We start from the raw sequence: 22,737 nt of genomic DNA on the forward strand, positions 1-22,737 counted from the left end.
TGACTTTGCTACTCTCAAGTGAAGTATTAAAAACAGGACAGGACAAAATGAATTTGCAGCTTTGCAGAGTTTTCCGATTCATTGGGTGGTGGAAAAGCTCTCCTGGTTCATTGCCCATCCTCCCCCTGGAAGCCTTGGGGCAGGGGCACTGCCAGCAATGGGGAGCACAGCTGAGGAGGCAGCAGCAGCAGCTCCAGTGCAGCTGCTGCCGAGGAAGGGAAGCCCACTTACCCACAGGGAGCAGGATGGCCCCAAGGAAGCGGTGGAACTCCATGGAGAAAGGCCCCCTCCTTCCAGCAACCTGCCCCTGCTGACAGCAGCGACAGGGAGATGTGTAAGACGGGGAGGTGGAGAGGAGGAGATGCGTCTCTGTGTGGCTGGGCAGGGGAGTGGGAGGCAGTCTGAAATGTGCCGAGGCAGTTGTCTGTCCGGGAACGGTGGGGAATGACACCTGCAGGCAGTCAGGAAGTGCTTGTGCTCTGCTCCTCTGGCTTCCTGCTGTGTGTGAGTGTGGCTGTGCAGGAGGAGCTGGGAGTGCAGTAGGTGGCAGAGCTCAGTGCTAGCAAGGGAACCTGCAGGGTGGGAAGCACCTGGAGTGCCCCGTGCAGGCCTGTGCTGGGCACGGGTGGGTGTTATGCAGGACAGAATCACAGAATGGGTCAGCTGAGAAGGGACCTCACAGGGTCACTGCTCCAACCATCCCTGCTCAAGCAGAGTCATCCCAGAGCACATGGCAGCAGGCCACATTGCTGGCTCATGGACAGCTTCTTGTCCATCACAACGCCCAGTTCCGTCTCTGCAGAGCTGCTTCCCAGCAGGTCAGCCCCCAGCTTGTGCCGCTGCCTCGGGTTATTCCTCCCCACGTGCAGAGCCCTGCATTTCCCTTTGCTGCATTTCAGAAGGTTCCTCTCTGCCCATCTCCCCAACCTGTTGAGGTTCCTCTGAAGGGCTGCACAGCACTCTGGGGTATCAGAAATTCCTCCTAACTTGGTGTTATCAGTGAACTTCAGGGGAAGACTCTCTACCCCTTCGTCTGAATCACTGATGAACAGAACGCTGTAATGTGTGGGAAATTTCCGTTATCTGCTCCGCTTGCTAACCTAACCTGTAATCTAAATAATGTGTTTGCTGAAGATAAACTGTGTGTGGATCAAAGCGTGGAAGGCAGGTGTATCCTGTCCCAGACACCACTCTACTTGGAGGAAATAATACCTTACCTGAGTAAGCACAGGCTTGTGCTCTGCTGTTGATATTCCTTGGCCACAGAACAACCACAGACAAGTCGTTCTAACCGAGGAGCGTGTGGGCAGCTCCCACAGGGTACTGGCTACTTCCACACCTGCCTGGCCCTGCCTTTAGCTCCAGGTGCACCAAGAACTTCCCACACAAGCACTCCTTCTGTTTGACTGTGACAATCGTGAGCAGGGTTGACTGGAGTTAAGTAAGAGGAACTGAATGGAGTGCAGGTTGAAGGCAGAAAGAAGAAGGTGGGGAAGGGAAGGGAAGGGAAGGGAAGGGAAGGGAAGGGAAGGGAAGGGAAGGGAAGGGAAGGGAAGGGAAGGGAAGGGAAGGGAAGGGAAGGGAAGGGAAGGGAAGGGAAGGGAAGGGAAGGGAAGGGAAGGAAGGGAAGGGAAGGGAAGGGAAGGGAAGGGAAGGGAAGGGAAGGGAAGGGAAGGGAAGGGAAGGGAAGGGAAGGGAAGGGAAGGGAAGGGAAGGGAAGGGAAGGGAAGGGAAGGGAAGGGAAGGGAAGGGAAGGGAAGGGAAGGGAAGGGAAGGGAAGGGAAGGGAAGGGAAGGGAAGGGAAGGGAAGGGAAGGGAAGGGAAGGGAAGGGAAGGGAGAGAGAGGGAAGAAGAATAGCTGACCGAAGAAAGTGTAGAGGAAAGAAGAGTTCAAAGCAGAGGGAGGCCTGGAGTAGCAAGGACACAAAGATGGACAAATAAACGGACAGTATCTGAGAAGGAGAGGAGGGCAAAGCTCGGAAGCAGAGGAGCGAATGAGTGAGAAGTGATCACCCTGCCTGGTTCAGCACCCTTGAGGTGGAGAGCAGGTCCTGTGTGTGCAGGGACAAGTTTGTGCTCAGCTCCCTCAGCAGCTTCACCACTGTGTTCACTCTCTGCACAGTAGTATGTGCCAGAGTCATTGAGAAAGGCACGTTCTATTGTGAGGGTGATACTGTCTCCTTTGATGTCGCTGCTCTTGAAATGGCTCTCAAATCCCTTCTCCACTGCTGCGTTAGCACCTTCATAGGCATAAACCAACTGGGTCAGACTGGAATTCTTCTCTGAAGGCCGCATGAACCAGTACATAGCTCTGTAGTTGGATTTCTTCTGGGAACATTCCAGATTCACGGACTGGCCTTCCTTTATCACCATGTCTGGAGACTGTTCCAGGGCTACCACTGGAAAGGAAAAGAAGCAGCAATGAGGGGAAGTAATAAATGGGAAAAATTTTGAACTAGGCACCATGCGTTGGTATGGAAGAGGTGTCAAGAAAGAGGGCAGCTAAAGGAGCAATTCAAGGCATGGGACAGCTCTTGAAATCAGCAGGTGAATTAACAATTTCTCTTCAATAGGCAAGGTGCATTCCTGGGCCGGTTTGTTTCCACAACCAGAACCCATGTAGGGGCTGCACAAAGAATGACAAAGAGACAGCCATTGCAGAAGATTCCAGGATTCCTGCCCACCACATTCCCTGCTTATCCTCAGCACAGGAAGCTCTGCAGAAGGAAGCACTGCCAGGACCTGGCTACAAAGCTGGGAGAGCAGCAGCAGGATCAGTGGAGGTGCTCAGGGCTGCATTGAGTTCACTTACCCAGAGGGGCCAGCACGGCCACAAGGAAACAGCAGGGAACCATGGGGATAAAGCCCCTTCCCTCTCAGCAACCTGCCTCTTGTAGCTGCCCAAAGATATGTGAAGAGGCAGCAGTGAGTGAGGCTGAGACATCTCGGGGTGGGGCTGGCCAGGAAATGTCAGAAGGCATTGGCTGGCTGGGAACCCTGGGGAATGACACAAACGATGGCAGGAAAGCAGAAGCTGTGCACAGATGCAGCAGGTGGAAGGGGCAGGCTGGGCATGGGTGGGTGGGGAGGGAAGGAGGGGGTTGTAAGGACAGAACTGGGCTGAGGTTGCACAGGGGGACTGTGTGTGTGCAAGGCAGAGGAATGCTCCCCTTCTGCTTCTGAGACCCTTGGGAGATGGAGGAATGAGGGATAATGGTCACACAGAGATGCCTTGAATTTTCCCACGCACTTTCCCTGTCTTCCCCAGACACGGCTGATTCAGTCCCTGCCTGGCCACCCCACGTCCCACCCAGCTGTGGGACGGCTCTTTTTCTCCGTGCCCCACGGTGAGCACAGCAAACAACATCAGTGAGAGGGAGGCAGGAGCCCAAAGACAGCACAGCAGCCCAAGCACTTGTGAGGGCTCTGATGGACATTGCAGTGAGAGCGGCAGGAGAGGAAGGGAAAGACCTGGGAAGAGCTGAGGGACAGTGAATGGCCTGGCACGGGAAGAGAGAAAGGATCGAGTGTGGCCTGCAGGGACAGCCATGAGGGTGACCAGGTGCTGAGGATGGGGTCAGGGTGACCTCTGCTTGGTGACAGGAAATAGGTGAAGTACCTCCAGAGATGGCTTCTCCCTGGCCCCCGGGGCCTTGCTGGGGAGCCCCGGGTATCTGAGACTGGTGCTGCCTGTGGCACAAGGGCTTTGGGAGGTTTGGCTCCATGGGCTCAGTTCATTTGGCAAATGCAGGGATTGCTTTCCATTTCCTCCTTTTTTTCCTCTGTTTGTATCTCATCCTGTAAGTTTTACCTTTCTTCCCATCCCCCCAGGGGAAGGAGGTAGTGAGAGAGTGGCTGTAACACCTCGTGCCTGACTGGGCTGAAACCACAACAGCCTGAGCACTGGAGAGCATCTCCATGTCCCCACAGCTCTGGCATGAGCTGCAGCTCCCCTGACCAAGCCACAGCCTCACACTCCTGTAAGGAATTTCCAGCTTCTCTTCCTGATGGATAACGACAATTTATGTGAGGATTCCCCTGGCCCTTTGCACTGAGTTTTAAACTGGAGATCAAGAGGAATAAGCAAGGCATGGCAGCCCTCGTGTCTTGCAGCAAGCAGCAGAGAAGGTGCTTGGAAACACCAACAACCCCTGCTGAAAACTCCACTCAGACTTCCTTCCTCCTGCTCCTTGTCCTGGTCAGCAGGGACATTCCATGGCCAAGCTGGGCAGTCTCCCGCTGTGGACAGGGACAATTGTCACACATCAGAGTGTGCAGGTCACAGGGCAGTGGTGTAACTTGGAGCCCCATGTGCACAGCAGAGTGGCCATTCCCTGGAGAGCAGTGGGGCCAAGGAGCAGTGGGCCTTGTCCTTCCAGCTGGTGGAGAGGGAAAGTGATGTGTGAACTATTGCACATCCTGCTTCCCCCGCCAGGAGTTGATGTAACAGACTGAAAGGAAGGAGAGATGGATGAGGAAGGGAATAGGAAAGAGGAAGGGACTTGTACGAGGACAGAGAGGAAAGGTCAGGGGGACAGACAGAAGGACATGAAAAGAGGGACGTGAGAAGCATTCTGTGAATGGCAGAGAAATGAGCTGAGACAGGGAGGACAAGAAGAAAGGAGAGTCAAAAGCTGATTGAGAGATGGGAAAGAACGGAAAAGCAGCTAGAGACCATGCAGAAGACAGACAGATGGACAGACAGACAGACAGACACCATCTTTCCTGAAAAGATGGAGGGCAAGTGAAGAAAACACGGTTTTGTCAAACCCAAGGCCCAGTGTGTGCTGGTGGCAGATCCCTGTTTGCCTGGAATGGTTTGTGCTGTGCCGCAGCAGCCTTTGAGTCACTGTGGATCTTGTTCAGCACAGAAATATGTGCCTGTGTCATTGAGCAGGACATGCTGTATCCTCACAGATAAATGGTTGTTCTTAGTCCCATCACTCTGGAAGCGATTTTTGAATTCCTCCTCAATATCTGCTTTGCTCCCTTCCACTGAATATACAACCAGCTGCATCCCGGCATCCTTCTCCATGGGTACCCTGTACCAGGACATGGACCAGATCACCTTCCCCGATCCAGAACATTCCAGAGTCACGGTGTCTCCCACCCGGACAACTGTATCTGGTGATTGCTGAATGGCCCAGCCTGGAAAGACAGGAGAAGAAAAGTGGGAAGTGAAATGTATTGAAGAGGAGCAAAATGCACATCCTTGAAGGTTGTCATAGGATGCAATGACACCAGGATATCAGAAAGCTTTGGGGGAGCGCTGTCTTGCTTCTCTGAAAAAGACACATAGGATCCAAAATGCCCAAAGAAACCCGCTTCAAATGCAACAGTCAATCTGTTTTGAGAAAGAAGGACTTTGATACTCTCAAGTGAAGTATTAAAAACAGGACAGGACAAAATGAATTTGCAGCTTTACAGAGTTTTCCGATTCATTGGGTGGTGGAAAAGCTCACCTGGTTCATTGCCCATCCTCCCCCTGGAAGCCTTGGGGCAGGGGCACTGCCAGCAATGGGGAGCACAGCTGAGGAGGCAGCAGCAGCTCCAGTGCAGCTGCTGCCGAGGAAGGGAAGCCCACTTACCCACAGGGAGCAGGATGGCCCCAAGGAAGCGGTGGAACTCCATGGAGAAAGGCCCCCTCCTTCCAGCAACCTGCCCCTGCTGACAGCAGCGACAGGGAGATGTGTAAGACGGGGAGGTGGAGAGGAGGAGATGCGTCTCTGTGTGGCTGGGCAGGGGAGTGGGAGGCAGTCTGAAATGTGCCAGGGCAGTTGTCTGTCCGGGAACGGTGGGGAATGACACCTGCAGGCAGTCAGGAAGTGCTTGTGCTCTGCTCCTCTGGCTTCCTGCTGTGTGTGAGCGTGGCTGTGCAGGAGGAGCTGGGAGTGCAGTAGGTGGCAGAGCTCAGTGCTAGCAAGGGAACCTGCAGGGTGGGAAGCACCTGGAGTGCCCCATGCAGGCCTGTGCTGGGCACGGGTGGGTGTTATGCAGGACAGAATCACAGAATGGGTCAGCTGAGAAGGGACCTCACAGGGTCACTGCTCCAACCTCCCTGCTCAAGCAGAGTCATCCCAGAGCACATGGCACAGGCTTGTATCCAGATGTTTCTGGAATTTCTCCAGAGACAGAGCCTCCAGAACTCCTCTGGGTAACCTGCTGCAATGCTCAATCACCAACACAGCAAAGGTCTCGCCTCAGATTCAGCTGGATCTTCCTGCAATTAATTTTCTGCCCATTGCCTCTTGTCCTAGTGCAGGGCATCCCAGTGAAGAACCTGGATCCACCTCTTGGCACCTTCCCTTTAGATACTTGTGGACATTGATGAGGTGGCTGTGGGGAACAGTTTATGGGACATTAGGAATGGGGCTGTGGCCAAGCCTCATCTCTAATGTGTTGCATCTGTGTTGGACGGGTGAACAGCGCTGAAGGACAAGGAGCATGGCATGCTGAGGTGTATTGTCCAATCACCAAAGAATAAAGCAGCACACAGGTGTTATGCATGTGAGAAACAGGGTATAAAAGTTTGTACTGGGGAATAATAAAGTGCTGATGCTTGTCACTGTTACCTGTGTCAGTTGTGTGTCCGTCATCAGTGGCCACTTAGTTGTTTCTTCTCAAGGCTGAACAGGCCAAGACCCCTCAGCCTTTGTTCACCAAAGAGGTGCTCCACTCTATTCATCACCTTTCATCTGCTCTCCTGGACATGTCTGTCTTGTACTGAAGAGCCCAGAACAGGACACTGCACTCCAGATGTGCCTCACTAGGGCTGACTGGAGAAGCTGGATCACCTCCCTTGCCCTGCTGGCAATGCTCTTCCTGAGGAAACCCATGACACCATTGACTTCTTGACCAGCAGGACACATTGCTGGCCCATGGACAGCTTTTTGTCCACCACAACTCCCATTTCCGTCTCTGCAGAGCTGCTTCCCAGCAGGTCAGCCCCCAGCTTGTGCTGCTGCCTCGGATTATTCCTCCCCACGTGCAGAACCCTGCATTTGCCTTTGCTGCGTTTCAGAGGGTTCATCTCTGCCCATCTCCCCAACCTGTTGAGGTCCCTCTGAAGGGCTGCACAGCACTCTGGGGTATCAGAAATTCCTCCTAACTTGGCATTGTCATTGAACTTGAGGAGGAGACTCTCTACCCCTTCACCTGAGTCACTGATGAAAGGAATGCTGTAACGTGTTGGAAATTTCTGTTATCTGCTCCGCCTGCTGACATAACCTGTAATATATATCATGTTTTTGCTGAAGATAAACTGTGTGTGGATCAAGGGGTGGAGGGCAGGTGGATCCTGCCCCAGACACCACTCCACATGGAGGTGTTGTGGTTTAGGTTTGGTTTTATTTTTCTTCCTATAGAATTTTTTCCCCCCATGAGTTACTAAGAGACTAAATACTGATGCTTAGAGAGTGCTTGACCCACACAAAAGAAGTGGCCAACGGTGGGGGAAGATCACTTAAGTTTGTGGGAGGAAAAAGCACAGTGCTCCAGGAGCTGAGTGTTTTTTCGTGCTCTGGGCATAGGAGAGGCAGGGTCGGGCAGCTGTTTGCTGCGTGTAGATTCCACTGTTAATGGAGGGTGTGGACCTGGGAATTCTACCACCATCCGTCATCCGCTCGTGTGCTCAGAAATTCGGAAGCCCTTCACCTGCCCTGCTGGAGCTGGGCCAGCGCCATCCAGCCATCACGGCTTCTTCAGCACTGCTCACTTAGCCGGGACACCCCCTTGCCTGCCTGGTCACCCCCATTTGCCTGCTAGGGACAACCTGCAGTTTCCAGCCATCAGCTCCAGAGTGTGCCACAGTTCCAGCTTGGTGCTCTTGGGAAAGGGGTTCAATGGATCAGACTGCCCTGAGCTTGTGAAACAAAGCCCCTCGAGATTCTTGGTTCTGTTTATTATTGATGCTGTAGTTGTTGTTGTTTGTTTGGCCTGTTATATTAACTAGTAAAGAACTGTTATTCCTTTCCCCGTAGCTCGGCACAAAAAAACACCTTTAATTTTCTAAATTATAACAACTTGAGGGGAGGGGATTGGAATTCCCCCATCCCGAAAGAGGCCCCACCCCTCCCTAACAGATACCTCTTTCAAACCAAGACAGGAGGAAATAATACCTTACCTGAGTAAGCACAGGCTTGTGCTCTGCTGTTGATATTCCTTGACCACAGAACAACCACAGATAAGTCGTTCTAACCGAGGAGCGTGTGGGCAGCTCCCACAGGGTACTGGCTACTTCCACACCTGCCTGGCCCTGCCTTTAGCTCCAGCTGCACCAAGAACTTCCCACACAAGCACTGCTTCTGTTTGACTGTGACAATCAGGAGCAGGGTTGACTGGAGTTAAGTAAGAGGAACTGAATGGAGTGCAGGTTGAAGGCAGAGAAGGGAAGGGAGAGAGAGGGAAGAAGAATAGCTGGCAGAAGAAAGTGGAGAGGAAAGAAGAGTTCAAAGCAGAGGGAGGGCTGGAGTAGCAAGGACGCAAAGATGGACAAATAAACGGACAGTATCTGAGAAGGAGAGGAGGGCAAAGCTCGGAAGCAGAGGAGCGAATGAGTGAGAAGTGATCACCCTGCCTGGTTCAGCACCCTTGAGGTGGAGAGCAGGTCCTGTGTGTGCAGGGACAAGTTTGTGCTCAGCTCCCTCAGCAGCTTCACCACTGTGTTCACTCTCTGCACAGTAGTATGTGCCAGAGTCATTGAGAAAGGCACGTTCTATTGTGAGGGTGATACTGTCTCCTTTGATGTCGCTGCTCTTGAAATGGCTCTCAAATCCCTTCTCCACTGCTGCGTTACCACCTACAATGGCAGTAACCAGTAGGGTCAAACTGGAATTCTTCCCTGAAGGCCGCATGAACCAGTACATAGCTGTGTTGGAGGATTTCTTCTGGGAACATTCCAGATTCACGGACTGGCCTTCTTTTATCACCATGTCTGGAGACTGTTCCAGGGCTACCACTGGAAAGGAAAAGAAGGAGCAGTGAGAAGGAATAAATGGGAAAAATTTGAACTAGGCACCATGGGTTGGTAGGGAAAGGGTGAAAAGAAGGAGGGCAGCTAAAGGAGCAATTCAAGGCATGGGACAGCTCTTGAAATCAGCAAGTGAATTTCCAAACTCTCTTCAACAGGCAATTGCATTCCTGGGCAGTTTGTTTCCACAACCAGACCCCATGTAGGGGCTGCACAAAGAATGACAAAGAGACAGCCATTGCAGACGATTCCGGGATTCCTGCCCACCACATTCCCTGTGTATCCTCAGCACAGGAAGCTCTGCAGAAGGAAGCACTGCCAGGACCTGGCTACAAAGCTGGGAGAGCAGCAGCAGGATCAGTGGAGGTGCTCAGGGCTGCATTGAGTTCACTTACCCAGAGGGGCCAGCACAGCCACAAGGAAACAGCAGGGAACCATGGGGATAAAGCCCCTTCCCTCTCAGCAACCTGCCTCTTGTAGCTGCCCAAAGATATGTGAAGAGGCAGCAGTGAGTGAGGCTGAGACATCTCGGGGTGGGGCTGGCCAGGAAATGTCAGAAGGCATTGGCTGGCTGGGAACCCTGGGGAATGACACAAACGATGGCAGGAAAGCAGAAGCTGTGCACAGATGCAGCAGGTGGAAGGGGCAGGCTGGGCGTGGGTGGGTGGGGAGGGAAGGAGGGGGTTGTAAGGACAGAACTGTGCTGAGGTTGCACAGGGGGACTGAGTGTGTGCAAGGCAGAGGAATGCTCCCCTTCTGCTTCTGAGACCCTTGGGAGATGGAGGAATGAGGGATAATGGTCACACAGAGATGCCTTGAATTTCCCACACACTTTCCCTGTCTTCCCCAGACACGGCTGATTCAGTTCCTGCCTGGCCACCCCACGTCCCACCCAGCTGTGGGACGGCTCTTTTTCTCTGTGCCCCACGGTGAGCACAGCAAACAACATCAGAGAGAGGAAGGCAGGAGCCCGAAAGACAGCACAGCAGCCCAAGCACTTGTGAGGGCTCTGATGGACATTGCAGTGAGAGCGGCAGGAGAGGAAGGGAAAGACCTGGGAAGAGCTGAGGGACAGTGAATGGCCTGGCACGGGAAGAGAGAAAGGATCGAGTGTGGCCTGCAGGGACAGCCATGAGGGTGACCAGGTGCTGAGGATGGGGCCAGGGTGAGCTCTCCTTGGTGACAGGAAATAGGTGAAGTACCTCCAGAGATGGCTTCTCCCTGGCCCCCGGGACTTTGCTGGGGAGCCCCGGGTATCTGAGACTGGTGCTGCCTGTGGCACAAGGGCTTTGGGAGGTTTGGCTCCATGGGCACAGTTCATTTGGCAAATGCAGGGATTGCTTTCTATTTCCTCCTTTTTTTCCTCTGTTTGTATCTCATCCTGTAAGTTTTACCTTTCTTCCCATCCCACCAGGGGAAGGAGGTAGTGAGAGAGTGGCTGTAACACCTCGTGCCTGACTGGGCTGAAACCACAACAGCCTGAGCACTGGAGAGCATCTCCATGTCCCCACAGCTCTGGCATGAGCTGCAGCTCCCCTGACCAAGCCACAGCCTCACACTCCTGTAAGGAATTTCCAGCTTCTCTTCCTGATGGATTATGACAATTCATGTGAGGATTCCCCTGGGCCTTTGCACTGTGTTTTAAACTGGAGATCAAGAGGAATAAGCAAGGCATGGCAGCCCTCGTGTCTTGCAGCAAGCAGCAGAGAAGGTGCTTGGAAACACCAACAACCCCTGCTGAAAACTCCACTCAGACTCCTTCCTCCTGCTCCTTGTCCTGGTCAGCAGGGACATTCCATGGCCAAGCTGGGCAGTCTCCCGCTGTGGACAGGGACAATTGTCACACATCAGAGTGTGCAGGTCACAGGGCAGTGGTGTAACTTGGAGCCCCATGTGCACAGCAGAGTGCCCATTCCCTGGAGAGCAGTGGGGCCAAGGAGCAGTGGGCCTTGTCCTTCCAGCTGGTGGAGAGGGAAAGTGATGTGTGAACTATTGCACATCCTGCTTCCCCCGCCAGGAGTTGATGTAACAGACTGAAAGGAAGGAGAGATGGATGAGGAAGGGAATAGGGAATAGGAAAGAGGAAGGGACTTGGTGTGCGAGGACAGGGAGGAAAGGTCAGGAGGACAGACAGAAGGACATGAAAAGAGGGACGTGAGAAGCATTCTGTGAATGTCAGAGAAATGAGCTGAGACAGTGAGGACAAGAAGAAAGGAGAGTCAAAAGCTGATTGAGAGATGGGAAATAACAGAAAAGCAGCTAGAGACCATGCAGGACACAGACAGATGGACAGACAGACAGACAGACACCGTCTTTCCTGAAAAGATGGAGGGCAAGTGAAGAAAACACGGTTTTGTCAAAGCCAAGGCCCAGTGTGTGCTGGTGGCAGATCCGTGTTTGCCTGGAATGGTTTGTGCTGTGCTGCAGCAGCCTTTGAGCCACTGTGGATCTTGTTCAGCACAGAAATATGTGCCTGTGTCATTGAGCAGGACATGCTGTATCCTCACAGATAAATGGTTGTTCTTAGTCCCATCACTCTGGAAGCGATTTTTGAATTCCTCCTCAATGTCTGCTTTGCTCCCTTCCACTGAATATACAACCAGCTGCATCCCGGCATCCTTCTCCATGGGTACCCTGTACCAGGACATGGACCTGATCACCTTCCCCGATCCAGAACATTCCAGAGTCACGGTGTCTCCCACCCGGAGAACTGTATCTGGTGATTGCTGAATGGCCCAGCCTGGAAAGACAGGAGAAGAAAAGTGGGAAGTGAAATGTATTGAAGAGGAGCAAAATGCACATCCTTGAAGGTTGTCATAGGATGGAATGACACCAGGATATCAGAAAGCTTTGGGGGAATGCTGTCTTGCTTCTCTGAAAAAGAAACATAGTATCCAAAATGCCCAAAGAAACCCGCTTCAAATGCAACAGTCAATCTGTTTTGAGAAAGAAGGACTTTGATACTCTCAAGTGAAGTATTAAAAACAGGACAGGACAAAATGAATTTGCAGCTTTGCAGAGTTTTCCGATTCATTGGGTGGTGGAAAAGCTCACCTGGTTCATTGCCCATCCTCCCCCTGGAAGCCTTGGGGCAGGGGCACTGCCAGCAATGGGGAGCACAGCTGAGGAGGCAGCAGCAGCTCCAGTGCAGCTGCTGCCGAGGAAGGGAAGCCCACTTACCCACAGGGAGCAGGATGGCCCCAAGGAAGCGGTGGAACTCCATGGAGAAAGGCCCCCTCCTTCCAGCAACCTGCCCCTGCTGACAGCACCGACAGGGAGATGTGTAAGACGGGGAGGTGGAGAGGAGGAGATGCGTCTCTGTGTGGCTGGGCAGGGGAGTGGGAGGCAGTCTGAAATGTGCCAGGGCAGTTGTCTGTCCGGGAACGGTGGGGAATGACACCTGCAGGCAGTCAGGAAGTGCTTGTGCTCTGCTCCTCTGGCTTCCTGCTGTGTGTGAGCGTGGCTGTGCAGGAGGAGCTGGGAGTGCAGTAGGTGGCAGAGCTCAGTGCTAGCAAGGGAACCTGCAGGGTGGGAAGCACCTGGAGTGCCCCGTGCAGGCCTGTGCTGGGCACGGGTGGGTGTTATGCAGGACAGAATCACAGAATGGGTCAGCTGAGAAGGGACCTCACAGGGTCACTGCTCCAACCTCCCTGCTCAAGCAGAGTCATCCCAGAGCACATGGCACAGGCTTGTATCCAGATGTTTCTGGAATATCTCCAGAGAAATAGCCTCCCGATCATCTCCAGGCAATCTGCTGTGGCGGTCTCTCTCTCAGAGCCCTGGCTCCATTTTTGTCTCAGCTAGCTTTAGAGACTAACACAGTTGGATGGATTTTTTTCCTCAGGGCCCCAAAAATCCCAGGAGTAGCTGTGAACCTTTTCCTGTAGAGAGAGCAGATCCCTGTAGATGGTAAAAAGGTCTGCACTTGATCCAGGGGGAAATCAGGGCTTTATTCAGTCTTTCTCCTGTGGTCCTGCTCCCACCTGGGTCAGGAGCCCGGTCCCTGTCCCCAAACCAAGAGAAATTCCACGTGCTTTTTCTCATTTATATCCAGGGGTAGGGGCTAAAGGCGGGAACAAGCCACTACTCAAACAGGAATAAGGTGGGAGTGGAACAGATTTGGATTACATTCCAGTGTGGGAGAATGGGCGGGGAAAAAGGGCAGGGACAAACCTCGGGATGATACATTTTCCAGGGGAACAGGGGAGTACAGAAGAAACCATTACAAGACCCAATGTAAAAAATGAAATTCAAAATTAACCCAAATAATACACAACAACAACCTGTTGCAATGCACATTCAAAGCTCTTGCCTCATATTCAGGTGGAATTTCCTGTGCATCATTTTCTGCCCATTGTTTCTTGTCTTAGTGCTTGGCAACATGGAGAAGAGCCTGGATCTGCCTCAAGGCACCTTCCTTTCAGACACTGATAAACACTGATGCCTTGCTGTCCTAGGGTAACTTTATGATGCTTGTATGCCCAGTCGTCTGTTCTGTTTGTGCTGTATATTGAGTCCTGTGCCTTTAAGACTGGTTCTAAGAGCAAGGAGAAGCGCGGAGTTTGTTTTGAGAAAACTGCCTGACTCCTCCACATTTTTCTGCGGACAGCGTGTTCGGCGGAGGCTTGGAGAGACTGCAGGACAGAGATTTCTTTTGCTTTTAGTGAGTTTCAGCTAGCTAGGGCAGAGAAGTTCCTAGACTGTTTTTTTTTTCCTTTTTCTTGGAACTGTTTAAACCTGCTCTGGACTGAAAACCCAGGGGAGCACTGGGGGCTGCACCTGCGGCCCACCGGGGCCTGGACCTCGGCATTTTCCAGCAGCGCCGGAGGGACTGGGACTGAGGAGAGACTGAGAGAGAGAGCCGAGCTACGCCCACGGCAAGGACTTTCTCAATTTGCCATCTCACTTCAGAAGGAGAGATTTTATTGTTTCACATTATTCATTCTTTATACTTGTATGCACTTCATTTGTTTAGTAAAATAGCTTTTTCCACTTTTCTCCAAAGAGGGTTTTTTTTTTTACCGGACCAGTTAGAAGGAGGGGCCATTTAGGCTTGCTTCCTTAGAGGGATCCTCTGCAGGGGTTTTCTCCCAAATTTGTCCCAAACCAGGACACTTGCCCTCTAACTTGTTTCCTCTCAAGGACTAATAGGTCCAGCTCCCTCAGCTTTTTATGCTCACAGAAGAGTGCTTCACTGTATGCATCACGTTTCCCCACCGCTGGACCTGCTTCAGGAGCTCCATGTCTGTCTTGTACTGAAGAGCCCAGAACAGGACACTGCACTCCAGATGTGCCTCACTAGGGCTGACTGGAGAGGCAGGATCACCTCCCTCACCCTGCTGGCAATGCTCTTCCTGAGGAAACCCATGACACCATTGCCCTCTTGGCCATCAGGACACATTGCTGGCCCATGGACAGCTTTTTGTCCACCACAACTCCCAGGTCCATCACTGCAGAGCTGCTTCCCAGCAGGTCAGCCCCCAGCTTGTGCTGCTGCCTCGGGTTATTCCTCCCCACGTGCAGAGCCCTGCATTTCCCTTTGCTGCATTTCAGAAGGTTCCTCTCTGCCCATCTCCCCAACCTGTTGAGGTCCCTCTGAAGGGCTGCACAGCACTCTGGGGTATCAGAAATTCCTCCTAACTTGGTGTTATCAGTGAACTTGAGGAGGAGACTCTCTACCCCTTCATCAGAGTCACAGATAAACAGAACACTGTAGCCCCTAGAAAATCTGTATTAGCTGCTCCGCTTGCTAACCTAACCCGTAATCTAAATAGTGTGTTTGCTGAAGATAAACTGTATGTGCAGCAAGTCATGGAAGGCAGGTGGATCCTTCCCCAGACACCACTCTACTTGGAGGAAATAATACCTTACCTGAGTAAGCACAGGCTTGTGCTCTGCTGTTGATCTTCCTTGGCCACAGAACAACCACAGACAAGTCGTTCTAACCGAGGAGCGTGTGGGCAGCTCCCACAGGGTACTGGCTACTTCCACACCTGCCTGGCCCTGCCTTTAGCTCCAGCTGCACCAAGAACTTCCCTCACAAGCACTGCTTCTGTTTGTGGCAATCATGAGCAGGGTTGACCTGAGTTAAGTAAGAAGAACTCAATGGAGTGCAGGTTAAAATCAGAAATAGGAGCTGGGGTAGAGAAGAGAGATAGAGGGGGGAAGAAGAGCTGGCAGAACTAAGTGTAGATGAAATAAGAGTTCAAAGCAGAGGGAGGGCTGGAGTAGCAAGGACACAAAGATGGACAAATAAACGGACAGTATCTGAGAAGGAGAGGAGGGCAAAGCTAGGAAGCAGAGGAGCGAATGAGTGAGAAGTGATCACCCTGCCTGGCTCAGCACCCTTAAGTGGAGAGCAGGTCCTGTGTGTGCAGGGACAAGTTTGTGCTCAGCTCCCTCAGCAGCTTCACCACTGTGTTCACTCTCTGCACAGTAGTATGTGCCAGAGTCATTGAGAAAGGCACGTTCTATTGTGAGGGTGATACTGTCTCCTTTGATGTCGCTGCTCTTGAAATGGCTCTCAAATCCCTTCTCCACTTCTGCATTACCACCTTCTATTGCAAATGCCAGTTGGGTCAGACTGGAATTCTTCTCTGAAGGCCGCATGAACCAGTACAACGTTGTGCTGGAGGATTTCATCTGGGAACATTCCAGATTCACGGACTGGCCTTCCTTTACCACCATGTCTGGAGACTGTTCCAGGGCTACCACTGGAAAATAAAGCAGGAGCATTGAGAAGGGAAAAATGGAAATGATTTTGAGTAGGAACTGTGAGTGTCTAGGGAAAGGGTGAGAAGAAAGAGGGCAGCTAAAGGAGCAGTTCAAGGCATGGGACAGCTCTTGAAATCAGCAAGTGAATTTCCAAACTCTTTCAACAGGCAATTACATTCCTGGGCGGGTTGGTGCCAAAACCAGACCCCATGTAGGGGCTGCACAAAGAATGACAAAAGACAGCCAATGCAGAAGATTCCAGGATTCCTGCCCACCACATTCCCTGCTTATCCTCAGCACAGGAAGCTCTGCAGAAGGAAGCACTGCCAGGACCTGGCTACAAAGCTGGGAGAGCAGCAGCAGGATCAGTGGAGGTGCTCAGGGCTGCATTGAGTTCACTTACCCAGAGGGGCCAGCACGGCCACAAGGAAACAGCAGGGAACCATGGGGATAAAGCCCCTTCCCTCTCAGCAACCTGCCTCTTGTAGCTGCCCAAAGATATGTGAAGAGGCAGCAGTGAGTGAGGCTGAGACATCTCGGGGTGGGGCTGGCCAGGAAATGTCGGAAGGCATTGGCTGGCTGGGAACTCTGGGGAATGACAAAAACGATGGCAGGAAAGCAGAAGCTGTGCACAGATGCAGGAGGTGGAAGGGGCAGGCTGGGCGTGGGTGGGTGGGAGGGAAGGAGGGGGTTGTAAGGACAGAACTGGGCTGAGGTTGCACAGGGGGACTGAGTGTGTGCAAGGCAGAGGAATGCTCCCCTTCTGCTTTGGAGACCCTAGGGAGATGGAGGAATGAGGGATAATGGTCACACAGAGATGCCTTGAATTTCCCACACACTTTCCCTGTCTTCCCCAGACACGGCTGATTCAGTTCCTGCCTGGCCACCCCACGTCCCACCCAGCTGTGGGACGGCTCTTTTTCTCCGTGCCCCACGGTGAGCACAGCAAACAACATCAGAGAGAGGGAGGCAGGAGCCCAAAGACAGCACAGCAGCCCAAGCACTTGTGAGGGCTCTGATGGACATTGCAGTGAGAGCGGCAGGAGAGGAAGGGAAAGACCTGGGAAGAGCTGAGGGACAGTGAATGGCCTGGCACGGGAAGAGAGAAAGGATCGAGTGTGGCCTGCAGGGACAGCCATGAGGGTGACCAGGTGCTGAGGATGGGGCCAGGGTGACCTCTCCTTGATGACAGGAAATAGGTGAAGTACCTCCAGAGATGGCTTCTCCCTGGCCCCCGGGGCCTTGCTGGGGAGCCCCGGGTATCTGAGACTGGTGCTGCCTGTGGCACAAGGGCTTTGGGAGGTTTGGCTCCATGGGCTCAGTTCATTTGGCAAATGCAGGGATTGCTTTCCATTTCCTCCTTTTTTTCCTCTGTTTGTATCTCATCCTGTAAGTTTTACCTTTCTTCCCATCCCACCAGGGGAAGGAGGTAGTGAGAGATTTGCTGTAACACCTCGTGCCTGACTGGGCTGAAACCACAACAGCCTGAGCACTGGAGAGCATCTCCATGTCCCCACAGCTCTGGCATGAGCTGCAGCTCCCCTGACCAAGCCACAGCCTCACACTCCTGTAAGGAATTTCCAGCTTCTCTTCCTGATGGATAACGACAATTTATGTGAGGATTCCCCTGGCCCTTTGCACTGAGTTTTAAACTGGAGATCAAGAGGAATAAGCAAGGCATGGCAGCCCTCGTGTCTTGCAGCAAGCAGCAGAGAAGGTGCTTGGAAACACCAACAACCCCTGCTGAAAACTCCACTCAGACTTCTTCCTCCTGCTCCTTGTCCTGGTCAGCAGGGACATTCCATGGCCAAGCTGGGCAGTCTCCCGCTGTGGACAGGGACAATTGTCACACATCAGAGTGTGCAGGTCACAGGGCAGTGGTGTAACTTGGAGCCCCATGTGCACAGCAGAGTGGCCATTCCCTGGAGAGCAGTGGGGCCAAGGAGCAGTGGGCCTTGTCCTTCCAGCTGGTGGAGAGGGAAAGTGATGTGTGAACTATTGCACATCCTGCTTCCCCCGCCAGGAGTTGATGTAACAGACTGAAAGGAAGGAGAGATGGATGAGGAAGGGAATAGGGAATAGGAAAGAGGAAGGGACTTGGTGTGCGAGGACAGGGAGGAAAGGTCAGGGGGACAGACAGAAGGACATGAAAAGAGGGACGTGAGAAGAATTCTGTGAATGGCAGAGAAATGAGCTGAGACAGTGAGGACAAGAAGAAAGGAGAGTCAAAAGCTGATTGAGAGATGGGAAAGAATGGAAAAGCAGCTAGAGACCATGCAGTAGACAGACAGATGGACAGACAGACAGAGAGACAGACACCATCTTTCCTGAAAAGATGGAGGGCAAGTGAAGAAAACACGGTTTTGTCAAAGCCAAGGCCCAGTGTGTGCTGGTGGCAGATCCGTGTTTGCCTGGAATGGTTTGTGCTGTGCCGCAGCAGCCTTTGAGTCACTGTGGATCTTGTTCAGCACAGAAATATGTGCCTGTGTCATTGAGCAGGACATGCTGTATCCTCACAGATAAATGGTTGTTCTTAGTCCCATCACTCTGGAAGCGATTTTTGAATTCCTCCTCAATATCTGCTTTGCTCCCTTCCACTGAATATACAACCAGCTGCATGCCGGCATCCTTCTCCATGGGTACCCTGTACCAGGACATGGACCAGATCACCTTCCCCGATCCAGAACATTCCAGAGTCACGGTGTCTCCCACCCGGAGAACTGTATCTGGTGATTGCTGAATGGCCCAGCCTGGAAAGACAGGAGAAGAAAAGTGGGAAGTGAAATGTATTGAAGAGGAGCAAAATGCACATCCTTGAAGGTTGTCATAGGTTGTAATGACGCCAGGATATCAGAAAGCTTTGGGGGAGCGCTGTCTTGCTTCTCTGAAAAAGACACAAAGGATCCAAAATCCCCAAAGAAACCCGCTTCAAATGCAACAGTCAATCTGTTTTGAGAAGTAATGACTTTGCTACTCTCAAGTGAAGTATTAAAAACAGGACAGGACAAAATGAATTTGCAGCTTTACAGAGTTTTCCAATTCATTGGGTGGTGGAAAAGCTCACCTGGTTCATTGCCCATCCTCCCCCTGGAAGCCTTGGGGCAGGGGCACTGCCAGCAATGGGGAGCACAGCTGAGGAGGCAGCAGCAGCTCCAGTGCAGCTGCTGCCGAGGAAGGGAAGCCCACTTACCCACAGGGAGCAGGATGGCCCCAAGGAAGCGGTGGAACTCCATGGAGAAAGGCCCCCTCCTTCCAGCAACCTGCCCCTGCTGACAGCAGCGACAGGGAGATGTGTAAGACGGGGAGGTGGAGAGGAGGAGATGCGTCTCTGTGTGGCTGGGCAGGGGAGTGGGAGGGAGTCTGAAATGTGCCAGGGCAGTTGTCTGTCCGGGAACGGTGGGGAATGACACCTGCAGGCAGTCAGGAAGTGCTTGTGCTCTGCTCCTCTGGCTTCCTGCTGTGTGTGAGCGTGGCTGTGCAGGTGGAGCTGGGAGTGCAGTAGGTGGCAGAGCTCAGTGCTAGCAAGGGAACCTGCAGGGTGGGAAGCACCTGGAGTGCCCCTTGCAGGCCTGTGCTGGGCATTGGTGGGTGTTATGAAGGACAGAATCACGGAATGGGTCAGCTGAGAAGGGACCTCACAGGGTCACTGCTCCAACCTCCCTGCTCAAGCAGAGTCGTCCCAGAGCACAAGGCACAGGCTTGTATCCAGATGTTTCTGGAATTTCTCCAGAGACAGAGCCTCCAGAACTCCTCTGGGTAACCTGCTGCAATGCTCAATCACCAACACAGCAAATCTCTTGCCTCAGATTCAGCTGGATCTTCCTGCAATTAATTTTCTGCCCATTGCCTCTTGTCCTAGTGCAGGGCATCCCAGTGAAGAACCTGGATCCACCTCTTGGCACCTTCTCTTCAGATACTTGTGGACATTGATGAGGTGGCTGTGGGGAACAGTTTGTGGGACATTAGGAATGGGGCTGTGGCCAAGCCTCATCCCTAATGTGTTGCATCTGTGTCGGACGGGTGAACAGTGCTGAAGGACAAGGAGCATGGAATGCTGAGGTGTATTGTCCAATCACCAAAGAATAAAGCAGCACACAGGTGTTCTGCATGTGAGAAACAGGGTATAAAAGTTTGTACTGGGGAATAATAAAGTGCTGATGCTTGTCATTGTTATCTGTGTCAGCTGTGTGTCCTCCATTGGTGGCCACTTAGTTGTTTCTTCTCAAGGCTGAACAGGCCAAGACCCCTCAGCCTTTGTTCACCAAAGAGGTGCTCCACTCTATTCATCACCTTTCTTCAGCTCTCCTGGACATTCTCCAGGAGCTCCATGTCTGTCTTGTACTGAAGAGCCCAGAACAGGACACTGCACTCCAGATGTGCCTGACTAGGGCTGACTGGAGAAGCCGGATCTCCTCCCTCAGCCTGCTGGCAATGCTCTTCCTGAGGGAACCCATGACACCATTGCCTTCTTGGCCAGCAGGACACATTGCTGGCCCATGGACAGCTTCTTGTCCATCACAACTCCCAGTTCCGTCTCTGCAGAGCTGCTTCCCAGCAGGTCAGCCCCCAGCTTGTGCCGCTGCCTCGGGTTATTCCTCCCCACATGAAGAAACCTGCATTTGCCTTTGCTGCATTTCAGAGGGTTCCTCTCAGCCATCTCCCCAACCTGTTGAGGTCCCTCTGAAGGGCTGCACAGCACTCTGGGGTATCAGAAATTCCTCCTAACTTGGCATTGTCATTGAACTTGAGGAGGAGACTCTCTACCCCTTCACCTGAGTCACTGATGAAAGGAATGCTGTAACATGTTGGAAATTTCTGTTACCTGCTCCGCCTGCTGACATAACCTGTAATATATATCATGTTTTTGCTGAAGATAAACTGTATGTGGATCAAGGGGTGGAGGGCAGGTGGATCCTGCCCCAGACACCACTCCACATGGAGGTGTTGTGGTTTAGGTTTGGTTTTATTTTTCTTCCTATAGAATTTTTTCCCCCCATGAGTTACTAAGAGACTAAATACTGATGCTTAGAGAGTGCTTGACCCACACAAAAGAAGTGGCCAACGGTGGGGGAAGATCACTTAAGTTTGTGGGAGGAAAAAGCACAGTGCTCCAGGAGCTGAGTGTTTTTTCGTGCTCTGGGCATAGGAGAGGCAGGGTCGGGCAGCTGTTTGCTGCGTGTAGATTCCACTGTTAATGGAGGGTGTGGACCTGGGAATTCTACCACCATCCGTCATCCGCTCGTGTGCCCAGGAATTCGGAAGCCCTTCACCTGCCCTGCTGGAGCTGGGCCAGCGCCATCCAGCCATCACGGCTTCTTCAGCACTGCTCACTTAGCCGGGACACCCCCTTGCCTGCCTGGACACCCCCATTTGCCTGCTAGGGACAACCCGCAGTTTCCAGCCATCAGCTCCAGAGTGTGCCACAGTTCCAGCTTGGTGCTCTTGGGAAGGGGTTCAAGGGATCAGACTGCCCTGGGCTTGTGAAACAAAGCCCCTCGAGATTCTTGGTTCTGTTTATTATTGATGCTGTAGTTGTTGTTGTTTGTTTGGCCTGTTATATTTACTAGTAAAGAACTGTTATTCCTTTCCCCATAGCTCGGCACAAAAAAACACCTTTAATTTTCTAAATTATAACAACTTGAGGGGAGGGGATTGGAATTCCCCCATCCCGAAAGAGGCCCCACCCCTCCCTAACAGATACCTCTTTCAAACCAAGACAGGAGGAAATAATACCTTACCTGAGTAAGCACAGGCTTGTGCTCTGCTGTTGATATTCCTTGGCCACAGAACAACCACAGACAAGTCGTTCTAACCGAGGAGCGTGTGGGCAGCTCCCACAGGGTACTGGCTACTTCCACACCTGCCTGGCCCTGCCTTTAGCTCCAGCTGCACCAAGAACTTCCCACACAAGCACTGCTTCTGTTTGACTGTGACAATCAGGAGCAGGGTTGACTGGAGTTAAGTAAGAGGAACTGAATGGAGTGCAGGTTGAAGGCAGAGAAGGGAAGGGAGAGAGAGGGAAGAAGAATAGCTGACAGAAGAAAGTGGAGAGGAAAGAAGAGTTCAAAGCAGAGGGAGGCCTGGAGTAGCAAGGACACAAAGCTGGATGAATAAACGGACAGTATCTGAGAAGGAGAGGAGGGCAAAGCTAGGAAGCAGAGGAGCGAATGAGTGAGAAGTGATCACCCTGCCTGGTTCAGCACCCTTGAGGTGGAGAGCAGGTCCTGTGTGTGCAGGGACAAGTTTGTGCTCAGCTCCCTCAGCAGCTTCACCACTGTGTTCACTCTCTGCACAGTAGTATGTGCCAGAGTCATTGAGAAAGGCACGTTCTATTGTGAGGGTGATACTGTCTCCTTTGATGTCGCTGCTCTTGAAATGGCTCTCAAATCCCTTCTCCACTTCTGCATTACCACCTACAATGGCAGTAACCAGTAGGGTCAAACTGGAATTCTTCTCTGAAGGCCGCATGAACCAGTACATAGCTGTGTTGGAGGATTTCTTCTGGGAACATTCCAGATTCACGGACTGGCCTTCCTTTATCACCATGTCTGGAGACTGTTCCAGGGCTACCACTGGAAAGGAAAAGAAGGAGCAGTGAGAAGGAATAAATGGGAAAAATTTGAACTAGGCACCATGGGTTGGTAGGGAAAGGGTGAAAAGAAAGAGGGCAGCTAAAGGAGCAGTTCAAAGCATGGGACAGCTCTTGAAATCAGCAAGTGAATTTCCAATCTCTCTTCAACAGGCAATTGCATTCCTGGGCGAGATGGTGCCAAAACCAGACCCCATGTAGGGGCTGCACAAAGAATGACGAAGAGACAGCCATTGCAGACGATTCCGGGATTCCTGCCCACCACATTCCTTGCTTATCCTCAGCACAGGAAGCTCTGCAGAAGGAAGCACTGCCAGGACCTGGCTACAAAGCTGGGAGAGCAGCAGCAGGATCAGTGGAGGTGCTCAGGGCTGCATTGAGTTCACTTACCCAGAGGGGCCAGCACGGCCACAAGGAAACAGCAGGGAACCATGGGGATAAAGCCTCTTCCCTCTCAGCAACCTGC

General features: G+C 52.4%; 1 protein-coding gene and 2 gene segments (V, D, J or C); all 3 read right to left on the reverse strand.

Moving 5' to 3' along the window:
* LOC120749495 (T cell receptor beta constant 2-like) overlaps window positions 1-9,406 on the reverse strand; it is a 41,605-nt gene extending 32,199 nt beyond the window's left edge. Inside the window, 2 exon segments of the C gene segment in view lie at window positions 4,859-5,148; window positions 9,364-9,406. Of these exon segments, the coding sequence occupies window positions 4,859-5,148; window positions 9,364-9,406 (333 nt within the window).
* A 4,533-nt stretch (window positions 9,407-13,939) lies between these two features.
* On the reverse strand, window positions 13,940-16,128 carry LOC120749496 (T cell receptor beta variable 20-1-like). The segment is given in 3 exon segments: window positions 13,940-13,965; window positions 15,382-15,681; window positions 16,086-16,128. Coding segments are annotated over 3 exon segments (369 nt in total).
* Window positions 16,129-18,130: 2,002 nt separating this feature from the next.
* On the reverse strand, window positions 18,131-22,704 carry LOC120748380 (immunoglobulin superfamily member 3-like). The gene is made up of 3 exons (XM_040054528.2): window positions 22,662-22,704; window positions 21,955-22,254; window positions 18,131-18,432 (listed from the first exon to the last, which is right to left on the reverse strand). The coding sequence occupies exons 1-3, from the start codon at window positions 22,702-22,704 to the stop codon at window positions 18,131-18,133; spliced, it is 645 nt and encodes a 214-aa protein (XP_039910462.1).
* Between the last annotated feature and the right edge of the window lie 33 nt (window positions 22,705-22,737).

This window comes from Hirundo rustica, chromosome 2 (genome assembly GCF_015227805.2).
Source record: "Hirundo rustica isolate bHirRus1 chromosome 2, bHirRus1.pri.v3, whole genome shotgun sequence".
Taxonomy (NCBI): domain Eukaryota; kingdom Metazoa; phylum Chordata; class Aves; order Passeriformes; family Hirundinidae; genus Hirundo; species Hirundo rustica.